This window comes from Mchenga conophoros, linkage group LG13, assembly GCF_057382185.1.
Source record: "Mchenga conophoros isolate Kocher_MC1m ecotype Shallow Benthic linkage group LG13, M_conophoros_male_GT1.1, whole genome shotgun sequence".
NCBI lineage: Eukaryota > Metazoa > Chordata > Actinopteri > Cichliformes > Cichlidae > Mchenga > Mchenga conophoros.
The window spans coordinates 2,599,430-2,614,925 of NC_140538.1; the positions used below are offsets into that span (position 1 = coordinate 2,599,430).

The window sequence follows — 15,496 nt, forward strand, 5'->3', positions numbered from 1 at the left end:
TTGCTTTCACACTAACTGCTGAGCTGTCTTTAAATGTACCTCACATATTACTAATGTTAAAGATTACATTGTTTGTTACTAACTGGTGACTTTCTGCAGAAACGTGCGTTTATGTGAATCTGCACATTAAAGTCCATCAAACTGATCGAATTATTTGGGAGTTTTTATTAGATTTTGTCTTGTATTTGTAACATTTTTCGATGAATCCAGGCTGCAGATGTTTTTACTGTGTTTGAGGAGGCGGGTTGTTCGGTGAATGCTTACAAAGCCGAACAGCCCGGCTGACCGGCATCGTTTCAGAATAACCCCTCTGACTCTGCGACTCGTCAGCTGACGGAGTCGTGGCTGCGGAGGACTGCAAGCTGAACGCTCTGGTAGCTAAAGGTGCAGGAAGACGGAAACTATTTAAAAAGAGTTTGAAAGAAGCTTCGCTGGAGGCCAAACCTGTCAGCCTGTTGTCTTCTGTCTCTGCCGAGTCAGCAGACTCAAACTACGAGCAGCGCTTGTTTTAACCCCCTCTGCGGCCCAGGCGAGCGGAGACAAAGAACAAATGTTCGGAGCGTTTGCGGGAAACACTAAGCTGCATGGGAAGGACTAAAATGTTACTGCGGCTCATCAACATTTTAGTCAGACTGGAGGAAAGGAAGCCTAAAACTGCAGCCAAAATGAAGACTGATGCAAAGCCGACGTTTGTAAACAGAGTCTCACCTCTCCCTTTCTCCTCTGGGCGGTCAGGGAGGAAACGGACATACAGGGAATGGTCAAAACACAACGCCATCAAAAACACTCAGTGCTCAGCATCAACAGTCCAGCTCCAGCAGGGCGGGACCGACACGAATACGGAGCAAACCCAGCAGCTCGCACGAAGCACGGCTCCACTTTATTGGAGCGTGACGTTGCTCTTCATCGCGGCGAATCCGAAACCCGAGAGCCGAACTGACGACAAGTCCGGGATTCTGCTCACCTGGCTTCACTTATCCCAGTGGGCTCAAAGGTCACATGACAGCCAGTCGGCATCTGACCAATCGGAAGCAGGGACGGGTAAGAGTTTCAGCACTACAGCGCCATCATTCATTCTCCTAACAATGAAGGAACGCCGACAGCAGGTCGGCCTGTTTAGGATCCTTTTACTATGTTAAAGGTTACAGAGCGACATCGTGTTTACAAAGCACAAATAGTGACGCCGTATCGGCACCACACCCCCGTAAAAATACTAATGCCAGTGCCAAGAAATGATTCCTCGCATTTAAACTGCTATAAATAACTTGTTGGTCTATGAAACAATGTATCTCTCATAAGTCTCAAACAACCTGTCACAAGGCAGTGACGTTTACGTATCCTTTATTTATCCAGGTGAAAAGTCTCGTTGACATTTAAAATGTCTTCTTTCAGAGCGATCTGGCCAAGAGGATAATGCACATAATGCAACAGAAATCACCAGAGTTCTGCAAACATATTTGAAGTGCACAAAAAGCTGGATTGTTAGAATGTGATTACAATAACAGAGTTATGTGTAATTTTAAAATGTTACATTGAACCTCTTTGTAAACCCTGTTTACCAACATAAAGATCTTACACATGAAAAACACACGGAAACGTTGCAAATCCCTGTTTGGCAAAGCACCGGACCGCCAAACAAAAAGAGGCGGAGCCACGAGGTGTGCGAGCTGCTCAGCTGCTTCTCTTTCAGCCCAGCACGTCGCCTCCTCTCTGGAGTCAAATCCTCATTTGAAGGTTTTTCACCAACGTTTAATTAAACTGTCCAGATTTACAGAAACGTGACGCTGAGCCGTTTGAGGACACGCGAGAGCTGGAGGTGACGAGACTGCCTGTTCCTCGCCTGTAACCTCAGCTGACGGGCAAAGATGGAGTCACGCTTACACGTTTCTACAGCGAGCTCCGAGTGCAAAGAGTAAAAACAGTTGATATGAAAATGAGGCTTCGTGTCGAGCTCGACGGGCGCACGCAGCCGTGACTGTAGGAACACGCACGTCGTGAACAGTAACCTTCACACAAAGACGCTGATCTGAGCGAAACGTGTTAAGACTGCACATCTGGACTCTGTTTGTTACACTGCTGCACACTCGCATAAAAAGTGATTAAATCATTAAAAGCATGAAATTTATGAGTCCAAAAACGATCCTCACCTCAAACTGCAACGCCAGTTTCTCTGTTTTGGAAAAGTGGGCGGAGCAATCAGATATTAAACTTGCATTTTAATGGAGAGCGGTGAGCCGTGCACGATTCTGCACGCCGCGCACGGCAGCGACCACGCGCCCGTTCACCTCTGACGCTTAAACCTGAACTCTGGTTTTAAACGATTTTTCCTCATTATGGGAATAACACAAAGCTGGAAGTGTGTTCCCAGGATTTTGACCATGCCCTGTAACATCCTAAAATGTTTCTGGGAGTTCCAACGTTCCCTTCACCTCTCGATCTGTGACTCCAGCTCGTGTCCGAGTGTCTCAGAGAGCTAAAATTATTCATGTGACAAAGCGGCTGAGCTGCGCAGGAAGAGTGCGGTGTTAGTGCGGCAGCAGTGCAGCATGCGCGAGGCAAACAGCCTTTTAACGTGACGTCACGACATCAGCGCTTATTGGTCAGTAAGAGGAGGAGGAAGATCAGGGCGAGAGTGAACTGATGTGGTTTCTCTGCACCTCTGCTGCCCGACACCGAGGCTCACCTCTCCTTCTCGCTTCTGGATGTCGTCGGCTTTGTCTCCGGCGTACGCCGACTGCAGGCGAACGGCGTCCTCCTGAAGCTGCCGCACCTGCGAGGGAAGCAGCACGGAAACGTTTCAGCATACGGAACAGCTTAAAAACACACGAGGGAGGAAAAACTGAACATGAAGCTACAGAATCAGAGTCACGACAGTCTCCATCAGCATGCTCTAAATAACGTCACTGCCTTCATTTCTCATTGGACAATATCAGTTTATGAGTTTCTGATCGTTCAGCGAGAGGCAGACTGAAGATAATCAGGACGACCTCGTTTAACGGGACGAGAGCTCGGACAGGCTCGGCGGGAGACGAGAAATATTCACCTGCGTTCCCAGCGCCTGAATGTCGTGTTCGAAGGTGGTGTGCATCCTCTGCAGGGTCTCCACCGTGTTCTGGTCTCGGCCCAGCTCCTCCGGCAGCTTCTTGTGTTTGTCCAGGATGCGGTTGAGGATCTCCTTGGCGTCGTGGTAGAATTTGTGGAGCTCGTAGGAGGCGGCGAGGATCTGCGTCCGTGTGTCGATGAGCTCCAGCAGGTCGGCCCAGGCCTCGTTCAGGCCGTCCTTCCACTCCGCGATGGTGGCGGCGTCGCCGTGGCCGGTGTTGATCAGCTCGTCCGCCAGCTTGTTGACGCCATCCACGCGCTCCTGGCCGATGTTGCCCGTGTCGCGGGCGAATTCTCTGAAACGCTCCTGCAGCATCTGCAAGAGGAGAGGAAATAGAAATGGGCATGCTCACAAACGACGTGCTGCCTTAAAGTCTTTGTGACGTCCTGTTTTCACTCGTTTTTATATGGACACGTCGGGTTTTTATGCTTCCATAAGAACCTCAGAGGCGCCTGCACGGCGCGAGGAGGCGGCTGATCGAGTAACTCACGGTGACGTGCTCGTAGTCCTGTCCCAGCTCGTGCGATCCGGCCACCACCTCCCTCTCGGCGATCCACTGCTCGAGGTCGTCCACCTCCCGGTTGAGCTGGAAGAGGCGGAAACGCTCGTCCAGCTTCCCGCGGCGCTCCTCGGACAGATCCTTCAGGCCGGCGTACAGCTTGTCCACCTGAGACTGACGCATGCCGATGCGCTCGCTGCAGGACAGATTTTAAATCCTCATTATTCGCCAAGTTCATTCCTCTCTGTGACAAAGCAGGAAAACGACCTCACCTGTCGGGGTGCCCGGCAGCCACCAGGCCCCGGCTGGTGCTGGACAGCTGGTGGACGGTGTCGGCGTAGTCCTCCACCGCCTGCTCCAGGATCTGATGCTTCTTCAGCATGGCCACCGAACTCTGCTCGTCCTATAGACGCACACAGGCTGATTTTAGCAAAAGCAAAAGCTCAGATTTCTCTGGACTTTCCAACATGATTCAAAAAGAAACTAAATTAAAGAATCAGAAACAAGAAGTGAGAAAGGAGAGGAGATGCTGAGGAACAGAAAAGTGAAGGCAGTGGAAGGACAGCTGAGAAGAGTCGGGACTGTTAAACAGCTCTGACAGTTTCCCCTCACCTGCAGAGTTCACCTGAGACTGACGCCACAGAAAAACCAAAGTGAAAACATCACCTGCCTCCAGAGTTTTTAGAGTGAGCTGAGCAGCAGAAACAGTCTGATACCAACACAAAAGCAAAGAGAGGAAACAGGAGGTGCCCGAAAACCAAGAAAGAGGAAGTTTTTAGGCATGAGGACAGAAACACGGACCGACCGACTCTCTGTAACATCGTCTTTATTTAAATCGTGCAGGATGTTTCCTCAAGATGGTTCAAAGAGTCGAGGAGTGTTTGAGAAAAGCATGAAGCTGTTTAAAGATATTTTACAGCAAAGTTAAAAGGTTAAAAGCTGCAGTTCCTCCAACGTCCACTAGAGGCTCCAGCAGTGAGTCTGTCCCCGTAGACTCCCAAACATGTTCACAGCCTGACACACACACTGTTCTCTGTGGGTCATTTCCCCCCTTCATAAAAACTAGATTCAACTTTTGTCACAGATTAAAGATTAAAAGGAAGTAAAAGACAGGAAGTAGAATAAGTGTCTCTATATGCAGAGGACAGGTTTTCTGTACTGGAGGAGACACGTTAACAGTTTCTCTGGGGTTCATTTCAGGAGTCAGAGACAAATATAACAACTGCTTCATAACTCACCGGGTTAAGTTATATTTAGGCTTAAAACTTGCATTATTAGGGGCGTGGCCTCTTTGACTGACAGTTGGCTGTAGCCACTAGCTGTCTGCTAGTCCTGGTCTGGACCGTGTTAGCACAATAACCCCACAGCAGCCATATTATTGGTCGGATAAAGATGCTAAAAGTGCTCCAACAGAAGAAAACGGAGCGTCTGAGAAGTCGGAGCTCCAGTTTTGATGCACAGTGGAATTCTGATCAGCAGGTGAGATGCTCCCACAGTTTGATCACCAAACTTAACTCAGTAATCTGGCCTTCAAAACATCTAACAGTTGAAACAGAACAGACACCCACAGAGACATACAAGGAAAGCCTCAACAAACATACAGCCAATGAGATTAAGTGACTGTAAGATTTTCATTAACGTCTTTTTTCCTGCTCAGAGATATCCAACGCTGCTCTCTAAAGCCAAGAGGACCGGGTCAAACACACTGTGCCTGAATGCAACACAGGGCTGCTGCAGGGCAGTCAGAGAGAACTGCAGGAAAAGAATCGGGGAAAATGTTGTCCTTAGAGATGCTTTTATTCTGAAAATCTGAACACATCCACCTGACTCTGTTTGGTAAGAGGATGTACTGAGGTGCCAGTGCACTAAAACCTGACTCAGGTTTCCATCACACAGCCGGATCTCATGTGTCAGAGCTCTGCTAGTTTGAAAGCGTCCGTCTTCTCCACACCCCCCCACGGCTCCTCCCCTCACCTTGGCCTTCTCCTCTGACATCATGTACAGCTCCTGCTCGCTCATCCAGGCCTCGGCCTCGGCGGCGTCAAAGTAGTACTGCTGCGCCTCGTGGGCCTCGCTGAGGCGGGTGTGGCGCTTCTCCGTCTCCTTCTTGATTTGCTCCCACAGCGACTGCAGGTCGGCGAGCCGCTGGCGGATCAGCTCGGTCGTCGGGCTGTCCTCGCGCAGGACGTGTTGGCTGCGCTCGAAGATGTCGTCATAGCGAGGCTGGTGGCCCTGGATCTCCTTCTGCAAGGTCTGTGAAGGTCAAAGGTCACAGAGAGGATTATATGAGGCTTTACTGCTTTTATATTGAAATATTGTAAAAATCCCAAATAGGGATGGGTACCGGTGTCCGGTGCCATCATAAACGGTAGTAACCAGACCGAAAAGCAGCGCACATTTCGGTGCTTTTTTTTCCTGAGCTGTGATACACTTCTAGCCAATCGTTTTACGTTTCCGAGGATAGTAGGCGGGGCCAGGTACGTACGTTCTGTTAGAGCAGAGCTACAGATTAAAAATGTCCAAGGCAAAGCGGTCAAAAGTCTGGCTGTACTTCACAGCAAAATATGCAAACTCAGCAGCAACAAGTGCTTTAAGCTGATACTGTGATACTGTCAAAGGAGGTAACTCCTCGAATCTGATGAAACACCTGGAGACGCATAGCGTTTTTTTAAAAGCCGAGAAATGCGCTGTATTTGACGGCAGCAGCAGCCGTTCTTCTCTGCGTGAGTAGCTTAATGTTGTTCGTGTGTAATTTACGTTGAGTAGGTTAACCACGTTATTACATTAATGCATGTAAGGTGAACTAGCAAACATCATCATAGCTACATGCGGCTGTCTTCTTGTTTGATGGCAGATGCTCCCTTCACCCTGGCTAAAAAGGCTAAAATGACCAAAGAAAAAGTGGAAAACAGTTAAACATGAGAGGTTTAGGACAAAGTTTGTGTTTTTTCCATTGATTAAGCACTGCTTCCAGCCAAGAGTGATACCATATATGCCCTATAGCTGCAGAAAAGGCTAACATTGTTATCTTTTTACAAAAAACAGCTGAACATGAGAGGTTTTTGGACCAATTTTGTGTTCTCCATTCTTTAAGCACCGGTTTGAGCACCGTTTAAGCACCGGCACCGTTTCAAAAGTACCGATTTGGCACCGGTATCAGATAAAACCTAAACGATACCCATCCCTAATCCCAAACAGGAAGTGCTTAGAAATAAAAACCATCAGCGTGAAAAACGTGCAGTTTGCAGGTAAAGGTGAGGCGTACCTGGTTCTTCTTGATCAGGAGCTGGACCGTCTGCAGGTTGTGTCCATGGTCGGTTGAAGTGGCCAGAGGCATCCTCTCCTCCACCCACAGCTACACACACACACACACACACACACACACACACACACACACACACACATGTCACCTGTTATTCCCACATCAGTGTTATCAGTGTGACTGCAGCAGCTGTTGCAACTTCCTCTCTGACGCTTTTACTTCTGGTTCCTTCTCAGAAACGACTTCTGTCAAAAGTCGTTTCTGAGAAACGTGGAGACGACGTTTGTGTTCATGTTATTAAAACATGTGTGTCATCGTTAAAGGACCAAAATCACATTAAAAATTACATAAATTATTTATGTACTTTTTTGTGTTGTTGTAGTATTTAAAGGATATTTTCTTTAATTTTCCATTTCATGCATTATGACTTTTTTTGCTGAAGTTTTTCTTTGATTCATTTTCATTCATCTCCAAATTCGTTTACTTTTAATGTTTGACACAATATAATACAAATTAATCCATTAATTTTGTATTTTACTAACTTTTTGTTGGGCCCAGATGATTTTCACCTTCAGAGGTCGTTACATTAAAAACTTACGATCTCGTCCTCCACGTCTCGGTTGAACTGGTGGATCTCCCGGGAGGCCATGAGGTGGTCTCTCCTCTTCTTCAGTGGTTCCTGGAGCGTCTGGAACTTCCTCTCCACGGTGACTCTCTGTCCATCCACCTCCTCGGAGCCTTTCCCTTCCTGGCTGAGGGCCTGTGACTGTTTCTGCAGCTCCTCCACCTCCTTCTGACGTACATCCACCTGGCTCTCCAGGATCTGCAGGAGGACAGTTTACAGGTGAGACGGGGAGAAGACGCCGCTGCAGCCACAGACACGAGCGCAACCCCCCCCCCAGAAAATATGTGAATGACGTCTAAGACAAACAGTTTGTTTCAACAGAGCTGAAAGTTTTTCTGATATTCGGTTCAATCGTCGGCACGATGTTGCTTTATTTGCATCTTTTTGCTTTAACGAGGAAAATGAAATAATTTAATAAAATACCTTCAGAAAATATTCTGATGAGGAGCAAATGCAAAGCGAGAAATATCCACCGAAAAATCAAAATATTAAAAAATGCAACAAAGACCTAAAAACTAAATAAAATCAACATTTTAAAAATAAAATACTATATAAGCAGCAAAAAGAAACCATAAACAAAAATAAATAAAATAAATAAGAGAAGCTCAAAACTCAGTTAATGAGTAAAAATGCAAAACAGTCAAAAATAGAGAAATAAATCAAATCATAAAGTTTGCATTAAAAATAGAATTCATGTATAAAAAGACAATATTAAATATAAATACTTTAAATTAAAAACAGTGTTGCTCACTGAAGAACCAAACAGTGTTAAAAAATTATAAATTTAAAGAATATAATTTTAAAAACTGGTTCTGAGGCCTCGTCTTATTTTCCTTCAGTATTGTCAAAAATGTAAAATAAAAAATCTCCTGACGTCCGAGAAGCGACTGACAAACACAACGAACGTCTGCAGCAGAAACAGGACAGCCTGAACTAAAATTAGAGCAGCGAGGAAGACGAGGAGGAGGAGGAGGTTTGTTTTCCTCTCTCTCTGTTTGACAGATCAAACACTAATGATCTCCCTCCAACACCACACACACGCTCCTGTTTTACCATCTCTGTGAGGACCTCCCTGTTACTCTTACATTAATAAAACCATCGTCGGCACCATCGAGGACCTCCACCTTTAAAACCATCATCAGTGGAAAAACGGCAAGGTCCTCACAAACACGGCTGTCCGCGCTCTCAGCGTGGGCTCGACACTCCAGTGAACGATTACGTAAGAGGAGCGAGTGTGAGGCTGAATTATGTAAAAGCTGCTTAGAAAGCATGGCGATGGAGGACTCGCAGTAACGACGAGCTTCGGCTCAATCAATCAATAATTATCTGATTATGAAAAAAGCTGTTTCTGTGCAGAATAACACGAGTCAGGGGCGTGCCTAAAGAAGGGGGGGGCTGGGGCCCAACCCGCCCTGCTGTTGAAATCAAAGGTCCAGGTTTCTCCTCCTTCATGCATCACTGCCAATACCAGTTTACAGGGAAACCCTCCGACAGCTGATAGAGTCAATAACAAAGTGTTTTTAGCCAACATCGTGCAGATATACAGTTTATAGTTCACACTGAAAGGAAACCTCGTCCTCACCTGCTGCTTCTTGAGCAGGATGTTGACCGAGGTGAGGTCTTTGCCGTAGTCGTCCGACTGCAGCTGCGCCTCCAGCCCGCCCAGCCACTTGTCGAGGTCGGCGCAGCTCTGCGTGAACAGCTCGGCCTTGTTGGCGTCGAACAGACACTTGGCTTTGGTCTGCGTGGTCGACTCCAGCTCGTCCCACATCGTCTGCAGGGACGCCAGCTTCTCCTTCACCATGGCCTCCGTGTCTGGTTTCTCTGCCATCAGCGTCTGCCCGTCCTGCGGCACAGGAGGTTTCAACCAATCGTCAGAGCAGAAAACAAGCGGTTGGTCTGGACTGGACAACGCTCCTGAGTTCAGGGATGACAGCTTAGAAACACGGCAGCTTTAAAACAGGCGATGTCACAGGGACTCTTTTACATATTTGTGCTGATATACGAGGATGTGTGACGTTTATGCTGCCAACTGAAAATGATGCTTTTGCTCTCAGTGATGTCACCCAGCACCGACAGGCTGCTCTCGTACTCTAACAGCTGCTGGGCTCATCTGTGCTGCGTACTTCAGTCCTCCGATTCCCTCCTCGGTCTGACTCCGCCTCCTCCCTGCTCACCTTGTTGATCTTGTCCAGCCACTCCTTGTTGGACTGCAGTTCAGCCATGAAGGCCTGGTGCTTCAGCCACTTGCTGTGGAGGTTCCTGGCCTCGTCATACGACATGTCCTGAGCCGTCAGCATCTTCTCGTTGATCCACAGGGACAGCTGAGGACACACAGCCGGCAAACGAGCTCAGACACCAGCAGCAGCTGAAGCAGAGGCTAAGCCCTCCGCACTCTGGATGTTTCGTGTGTTTTGAATGGCGGCGCTTTACCTCCTGGCAGTCCTGCAGGAACTTCTGCAGGTCTCTGTTGTCCTTCAGCCTCGTCAGCAGGTCGCTGGCAGCCGCTCGGTTCTTCTTGTGTCTGCAGAACAAAAGTTATTTTGTTTCGTTTTTCTGCAAGAAGGTTAAAGTTTGTAAAGCTCACGTTTCCCTTTAACATCGTCACATGTATCGTAAACAGGAAATCATCAAATGATCCTCTCTCCCTTCCCGGATCGATTTCTCACACACTGACAGACTCTTGGTCACCTCTGGTCGATGGAGTCCACCTTCTCCTGGATGCGCTCGGCGTTGATGTTGTCGTCAGCGACCAGGCGGCGGCCGGTGTCGACCACGGCGCCGATCTTCTCCTCGTTGGCGTCCATGGTGGTCATGAAGTCCTCCTGCTTCTTGATAGCAGCCTCGGCGCCCTCCAGGGTGGTGGGCATCTCTGTATGAGCCAGGACGTACTCCTGGTGGAGGAACGCAGAGGAGTCGTTAAAAACTAGCATCTGGATGATGTCATAGAGAGGGGTGGGGCTTTTTCAAGCCTGCTCGAGGGGCAGCCAATCAAAACAAAGTCATCTTAAAGGGGTTGTTTCAGAATGAAATGTAAGAACAATCTCAAAACCATCGAACTTCTACGTTAAAGTGAAGGAAGCAGGCTGAGGTTGTTACACTGAGATGATCTCCGCCTGAGCCACAGCCACCAGGCTCCAGCTTAAACTTTAATTCGTCTGATGTAATCCTCCCATCTCCGCTAACTAATGAGCAGCCTGGCTAAGCACAGCCTTCATCATCATCATCATCATCAGGATTTCCACCATTTTGCCAGAGGAGGAGAAGACCGAACACAGAGACATTACCATTTGTTCTGGAGTTTTTATTAATTAATGTTCTGTGTAACTGGTAAAAGAAACGTAACATGTTCGCTTGAAAACGTGTGAGTGAGCTGAAGCGGACAGAAATGAGTTGCTGTAGATCACACGCTGAGGGTAAACACGTGGCTGTAATGGAGGCTTTTCACCAGCAGGTGGCAGCGTGTGACCTGAGAAAACAGCCGCACGACCAGAAACATTTCTAATCTGAAGTGTTCGAAATCACAGCTGATGATTCTTTGAATCCTGGACTGTGACGCAGGCCGAGGCCTCTGATCGCACAGCGAGCGCCATGCTCACGCTGCTCACCTATCACAGGGCTGGCTGAACTTCTGAACTACCTCACGTCCCGTCACTCTCGTCTCTCAGCTGAGCAGCTACTTGACCTTTGACATCCTCTGCGGGACGTTTGAGCTCTCTGACTGTGTGAAGCTCAGAGACTGAGGCGTCTTTATTTGATACCTCTGACTCACCGTTTCCAGCTAAAGGTTTTTATTTGGGTAAAAGTTATGCAAAGAAAGAAAGAAGCTGGATTCTGTCCCAGCATGCACTTGGGGTACAGAGGGAGAGATCTGGGCAAAAATCATGTGACGGTTGTCGCAGATCGGAGACTGTGAGCATCATTAATGCGACGGCGGTTCACTCTGTGCTCACATCACATGACCCTCTGAACCATTTCCTGTAGTCTGGTATCCATGGTAACTGAGGTTTCAGATTCTACACCGTGGAGCACAGGTGAGATGGAACGGCGAGCTCACCTGGTTGTTGAGGAAGGCCTCGGCCTGCTTGGTGTCCCGGAGGAACAGCTGGTAAGCGTGAGACTGGGACAGCAGGTTCTGCCGGTTCTCCCACATCTTGTGCAGCTCGTTCCAGCCGGTGTCCAGCGCCTGCAGCCGCTGTCGCAGGAACATGTACTGCGCGTCCGTCTGGCCCTGCGTCACCATCTCACCCATGTCCCTCATCTTCTGGTAGTCCTCCTCATAGTTGCGTATCTCGTTCTTGATGCCCTCGTGCTGGGCCAGCAGCTTCTCGGCCTCGGCCAGCGTGTTGGGCATGTCCTCAGAGGCGATGACCGTCTGCGTCCGCGACAGCCACGACTGGAAGTCGTCAAGGTCGCGCAGGAACTGCTGCAGCTTGCTGGCTTCGCCCAGAGACTCCTCCCGGTTCTTCAGGGTGTCCTGAAAACAGCCAGGAGATGATTAGCGGCACCAAATTCTCCGTTTGGTAGTTATATACAGACACGGGGAGAAAAGCCTACTTTCATCTCGTCCCAGACGCCGGTGATCTCAGCCAGACGCCCTTTGATGGCCTCGGACTGTTCCGGGTGTTCGGAGCCCAAACGCTCCGCCTCCTTTCCCAGGTCGCTCAGCTTGTCCTGTATGGCCACGAGGTCGCGCTCCATCCCCGTCAGCTTCCTCTGCAGAGCCATGACGCCGGCCAGGTCGTTCCCCAGCTCCTGGGTCGACTCGATCACCTGCACACAGACGGGGGGCAAAAAGATCGATCAGGCACCACAGAGTGGTTCGTGTAAAAATCACGCCTCTCGTCGTTCGCCGGTTTTGGTAATTTGGCTCTGTTGGTACCTTGGTCTTCTCTTTGATCCAGGACTTGGTCTCGTTGCACTCCAGGTGGTAGTTCTGGACTCCCAGAGCCGAGTTCAGGCTTTCCTTCTTCTGATCCACCAGATCTCTGAACTGACTCCACCTGGACACAGAAACACCGTCAACTCTGATTCGATTTACCTGCTCAGGAACGGTTTGATGCCGGTTAATCAGATCAACCCTGGAGCTCACTTATTATAAATGACATCAAAGTAAAATTGAAACTCATTTTATTTACATTCTCAGTTTTAATAACAGCTTAACTCTGGTTTAGCCCCAACATTTGTTTTACGTTTAATGTTGAATATAAACCAACATTAAATTAAAGCTTTCTTTATTCTACGATTACAAATGTAAACCAAAAATTACGAGATATTCTGTTGCTTCCAGCTTTAGATCCAACCAGCACTGATCTTTAGTGTAGTTTTAAAAATCTGCTTCAGTTACTCAGACTTCATTAATCTCACATATAAGTATGACTCTATCCAAATCTGTTCCCTCTGGAGGACGCTGTAAAAGCTTCAAAGGAGTCTGAAACAAGTCAGGGAAGCTTATTTCAGACTGATGACAGGGATACTGAGGTGAGCTGCTGAACCTTCTTGTCAGTTAGCGCTGCTGTTTTTGTTGCTGTTAGCTTCTGTTAGCTGCTGCTAGCCGCTGTTAGCCAGCATTGGTAAACCTTTCTCTGAAGTGAAGCTAACATTGTTGGACTCCTAGACTTTAACTGATTAAGTGTTCATATGATGTGAGAATGTAGCCAAACTATTTATCAGAGGAAAAGTGTCATTTTTAGGACACTCGAGGCTAACATTAGCTCACAGATGCTAGCTTATAACCAGCTGATGTTTAGCCAGCCCTCTATGAGGGCAGGGTCACATGATTAATTGTGTCCATATCGGCGGTACTGCATAAGTAGCCGGTCTGTAACCACACACATAAACTGATTAGACATCTCCGTCTCTGTATTCAATATGGCGGAGCAACATGTATTTTTAATGCTGAGAGACATAATTACACCTAATCAATGAATATTTATGAGTAAAACATTCTTTCCTATTAAATAACCTAAAATAATTACCAGTATACAGTATCTTTAAAGTGTCTTTATTGACATGAACAGACTTTAATAACCGCGGGGTTGTGTTCAGTTTTTCTGTTAGCTTAGCTCAGTTTATCAGGAAGAAACAGGTTTGAAGCCGACCAGGATCCAGGAGTGTCTGGAAGTTTTTCCACTGAGACGGAGCAAAGCTGGTGTTGCTTTATAAATATTTCATATCAAAGTGAAATAAGAAAAGTTTAGAGAAATGCTTTCATGTTTTCAGCCAAACATCACAAACGTATCCAGATGCAGACCTGCTGGATACACGGACCGCTCTGGTTCAATCAAAGCTCTGATTGATTATTTGTCATTTAAAACAGGTAAAAATACATTTTTTAACCTCAGTCCAGCTTCACTTCCTGACTCGTCTCTGATCAGCTGCTAAATAAAGTTTTCACTGTGACTAAAAGTTTCTCAGCTGACCGACGTGCTCGCGTTCCTCTCCGCCATCTTCTTCAGTCTCAGATCGGTTTCTTTGTCGTTTTTAATCTCGCTTCCTTCACAAGCCTAATCGCCGTGCTGTCATCAGATTCCTGATAATCCCAGTTTGATTACCTGGTGTTGAGTTTGTCCTGCTGGGCTTTGATCTCCTTCTCGCTGGGATGTCCACTGTGGATCAGCTGCCTGGCAACCTGGTTTACCACGGCAACCCGGGACGCCTGGCTGTTCATCTCCGGCTCCAAACTCTCGAACCTGAACAGAGACGGTTAGTCGGACGTCACGAGGATCATCAGCATGAATATTTCAAAAAGATGCAAACCCTGTGAATCCATATTGCAAACAACAAACAGCTGCAGGACAGTTTTCTTTGTCCTAACGGCCGATCAGGAGAACCAGGATGAGAGGTCACAGGTGTGAGCAGGCGGGCTGCTTTAACTCTCCCAACAACGTATCAAAGTCGGATTTTACACCAAAGGTTTGAGCGGCTGAATCTGGCCATGAAAAGCTTAGAAACAGTCAAACAACAACAGTTAATGCCAAAGAAAAGAGTTTAATCCTGAGGTGGACCTGTTCTCATTTACAGCTCCGTGTTTTTATTCCTGCTGCAGAGATCAAATTAAACCTGAGCTCGTAAAACTCCAGTTTTAATCAGACTCCGGTTCAAAAGTCTTTTTTCATGGGGGCGTGCGATGGGTTTGACTGCTTTTATAACACAGGTGTGTCTGTCGCTGTAATTCAACCTGCTGACTAATGGTGACCGGTCCAGGGTGTGTGCCACCTCGTGCCCGACCCCGAAGACCAATCGAACCTCCCCAAAACTCTCAGTGAGTTTAATGATGCAGGGAACCTGCTGGAGTCTGAGCCTGGTCCTCACAAGGGCAGTTAAACACACACACACACACACACACACACACTTAACCAGCATCTGGGATCGGATCCATGTGACGTTTTGTGGTCGAACAAAACAGAGACAAGCAGCTGAAAACCCGAGAAGAAGGCTGCTGTGAACGAACCATGTAACCACACACACACACACACACACACACTCTGAAGAACCTGTGTCTGGTGTAAATAACAGTTTACTGGTCTGTTCCCACAGCTTCCACTGCTGGAACATTATCTCTGGCCCTGCTGAGAGGAGAGGGCAGAATATTTGATGGAGCAGTAAAACACCCCGTAACTGAGCCGTTAAACGAGCGCGCTGACTGTGGGCGTAACCCGGACAGGGTGGGCACGGCGTGCGTTTGCATGGAAATCTGATATTTTCCGTTATTCTTCGACGATCCAATGGCGGGCCGGTTCTTACCGGTGCTGGACGACCTCCAGGTCCTCCAGTTTCTCGGGGATGTCCATGCTGTTGAGCCACTGCTCCTTCTCGTCAATCCACACCTCGCAGGCGTCGGCTTCGCTCATCATCTTGTAGAGCGCCAGAGCATCCTGCAGCGCCTGTTTCCGGAGCCGCGTCAGCTCGGCCACCTCCTTGTAGCGCTCCTCGATGCCCGCCAGCCGGCTCTGAACCTGCGAGCACACAAACCGTCAGCGAGGTGCGTTCTGGGATTTTGAAGCT

The 15,496-nt window shown here is 48.0% G+C and overlaps 1 protein-coding gene across 4 annotated transcripts in view; it reads right to left on the reverse strand.

Annotated features, from left to right (window-relative positions):
• LOC146560652 (spectrin beta chain, non-erythrocytic 1) overlaps nucleotides 1–15,496 on the reverse strand; it is a 101,455-nt gene that overhangs the window by 12,712 nt on the left and 73,247 nt on the right. For 2 of the 4 annotated variants that reach the window (XM_085296069.1, XM_085296067.1), the window contains 17 exons: nucleotides 15,236–15,447; nucleotides 14,044–14,181; nucleotides 12,372–12,492; nucleotides 12,047–12,262; nucleotides 11,547–11,966; nucleotides 10,181–10,383; nucleotides 9,923–10,013; nucleotides 9,667–9,813; nucleotides 9,072–9,335; nucleotides 7,463–7,687; nucleotides 6,868–6,957; nucleotides 5,577–5,855; nucleotides 3,875–4,005; nucleotides 3,594–3,798; nucleotides 3,044–3,418; nucleotides 2,684–2,770; nucleotides 709–723 (listed from right to left, as the gene is read on the reverse strand). In XM_085296069.1, coding sequence (XP_085152195.1) covers nucleotides 709–723; nucleotides 2,684–2,770; nucleotides 3,044–3,418; nucleotides 3,594–3,798; nucleotides 3,875–4,005; nucleotides 5,577–5,855; nucleotides 6,868–6,957; nucleotides 7,463–7,687; nucleotides 9,072–9,335; nucleotides 9,667–9,813; nucleotides 9,923–10,013; nucleotides 10,181–10,383; nucleotides 11,547–11,966; nucleotides 12,047–12,262; nucleotides 12,372–12,492; nucleotides 14,044–14,181; nucleotides 15,236–15,447 — 3,219 coding nt within the window. The remainder of the gene's footprint in view (nucleotides 1–708; nucleotides 724–2,683; nucleotides 2,771–3,043; nucleotides 3,419–3,593; nucleotides 3,799–3,874; nucleotides 4,006–5,576; nucleotides 5,856–6,867; nucleotides 6,958–7,462; nucleotides 7,688–9,071; nucleotides 9,336–9,666; nucleotides 9,814–9,922; nucleotides 10,014–10,180; nucleotides 10,384–11,546; nucleotides 11,967–12,046; nucleotides 12,263–12,371; nucleotides 12,493–14,043; nucleotides 14,182–15,235; nucleotides 15,448–15,496) is intronic. The other 2 variants (XM_085296070.1, XM_085296068.1) reach the window with 1 other exon arrangement.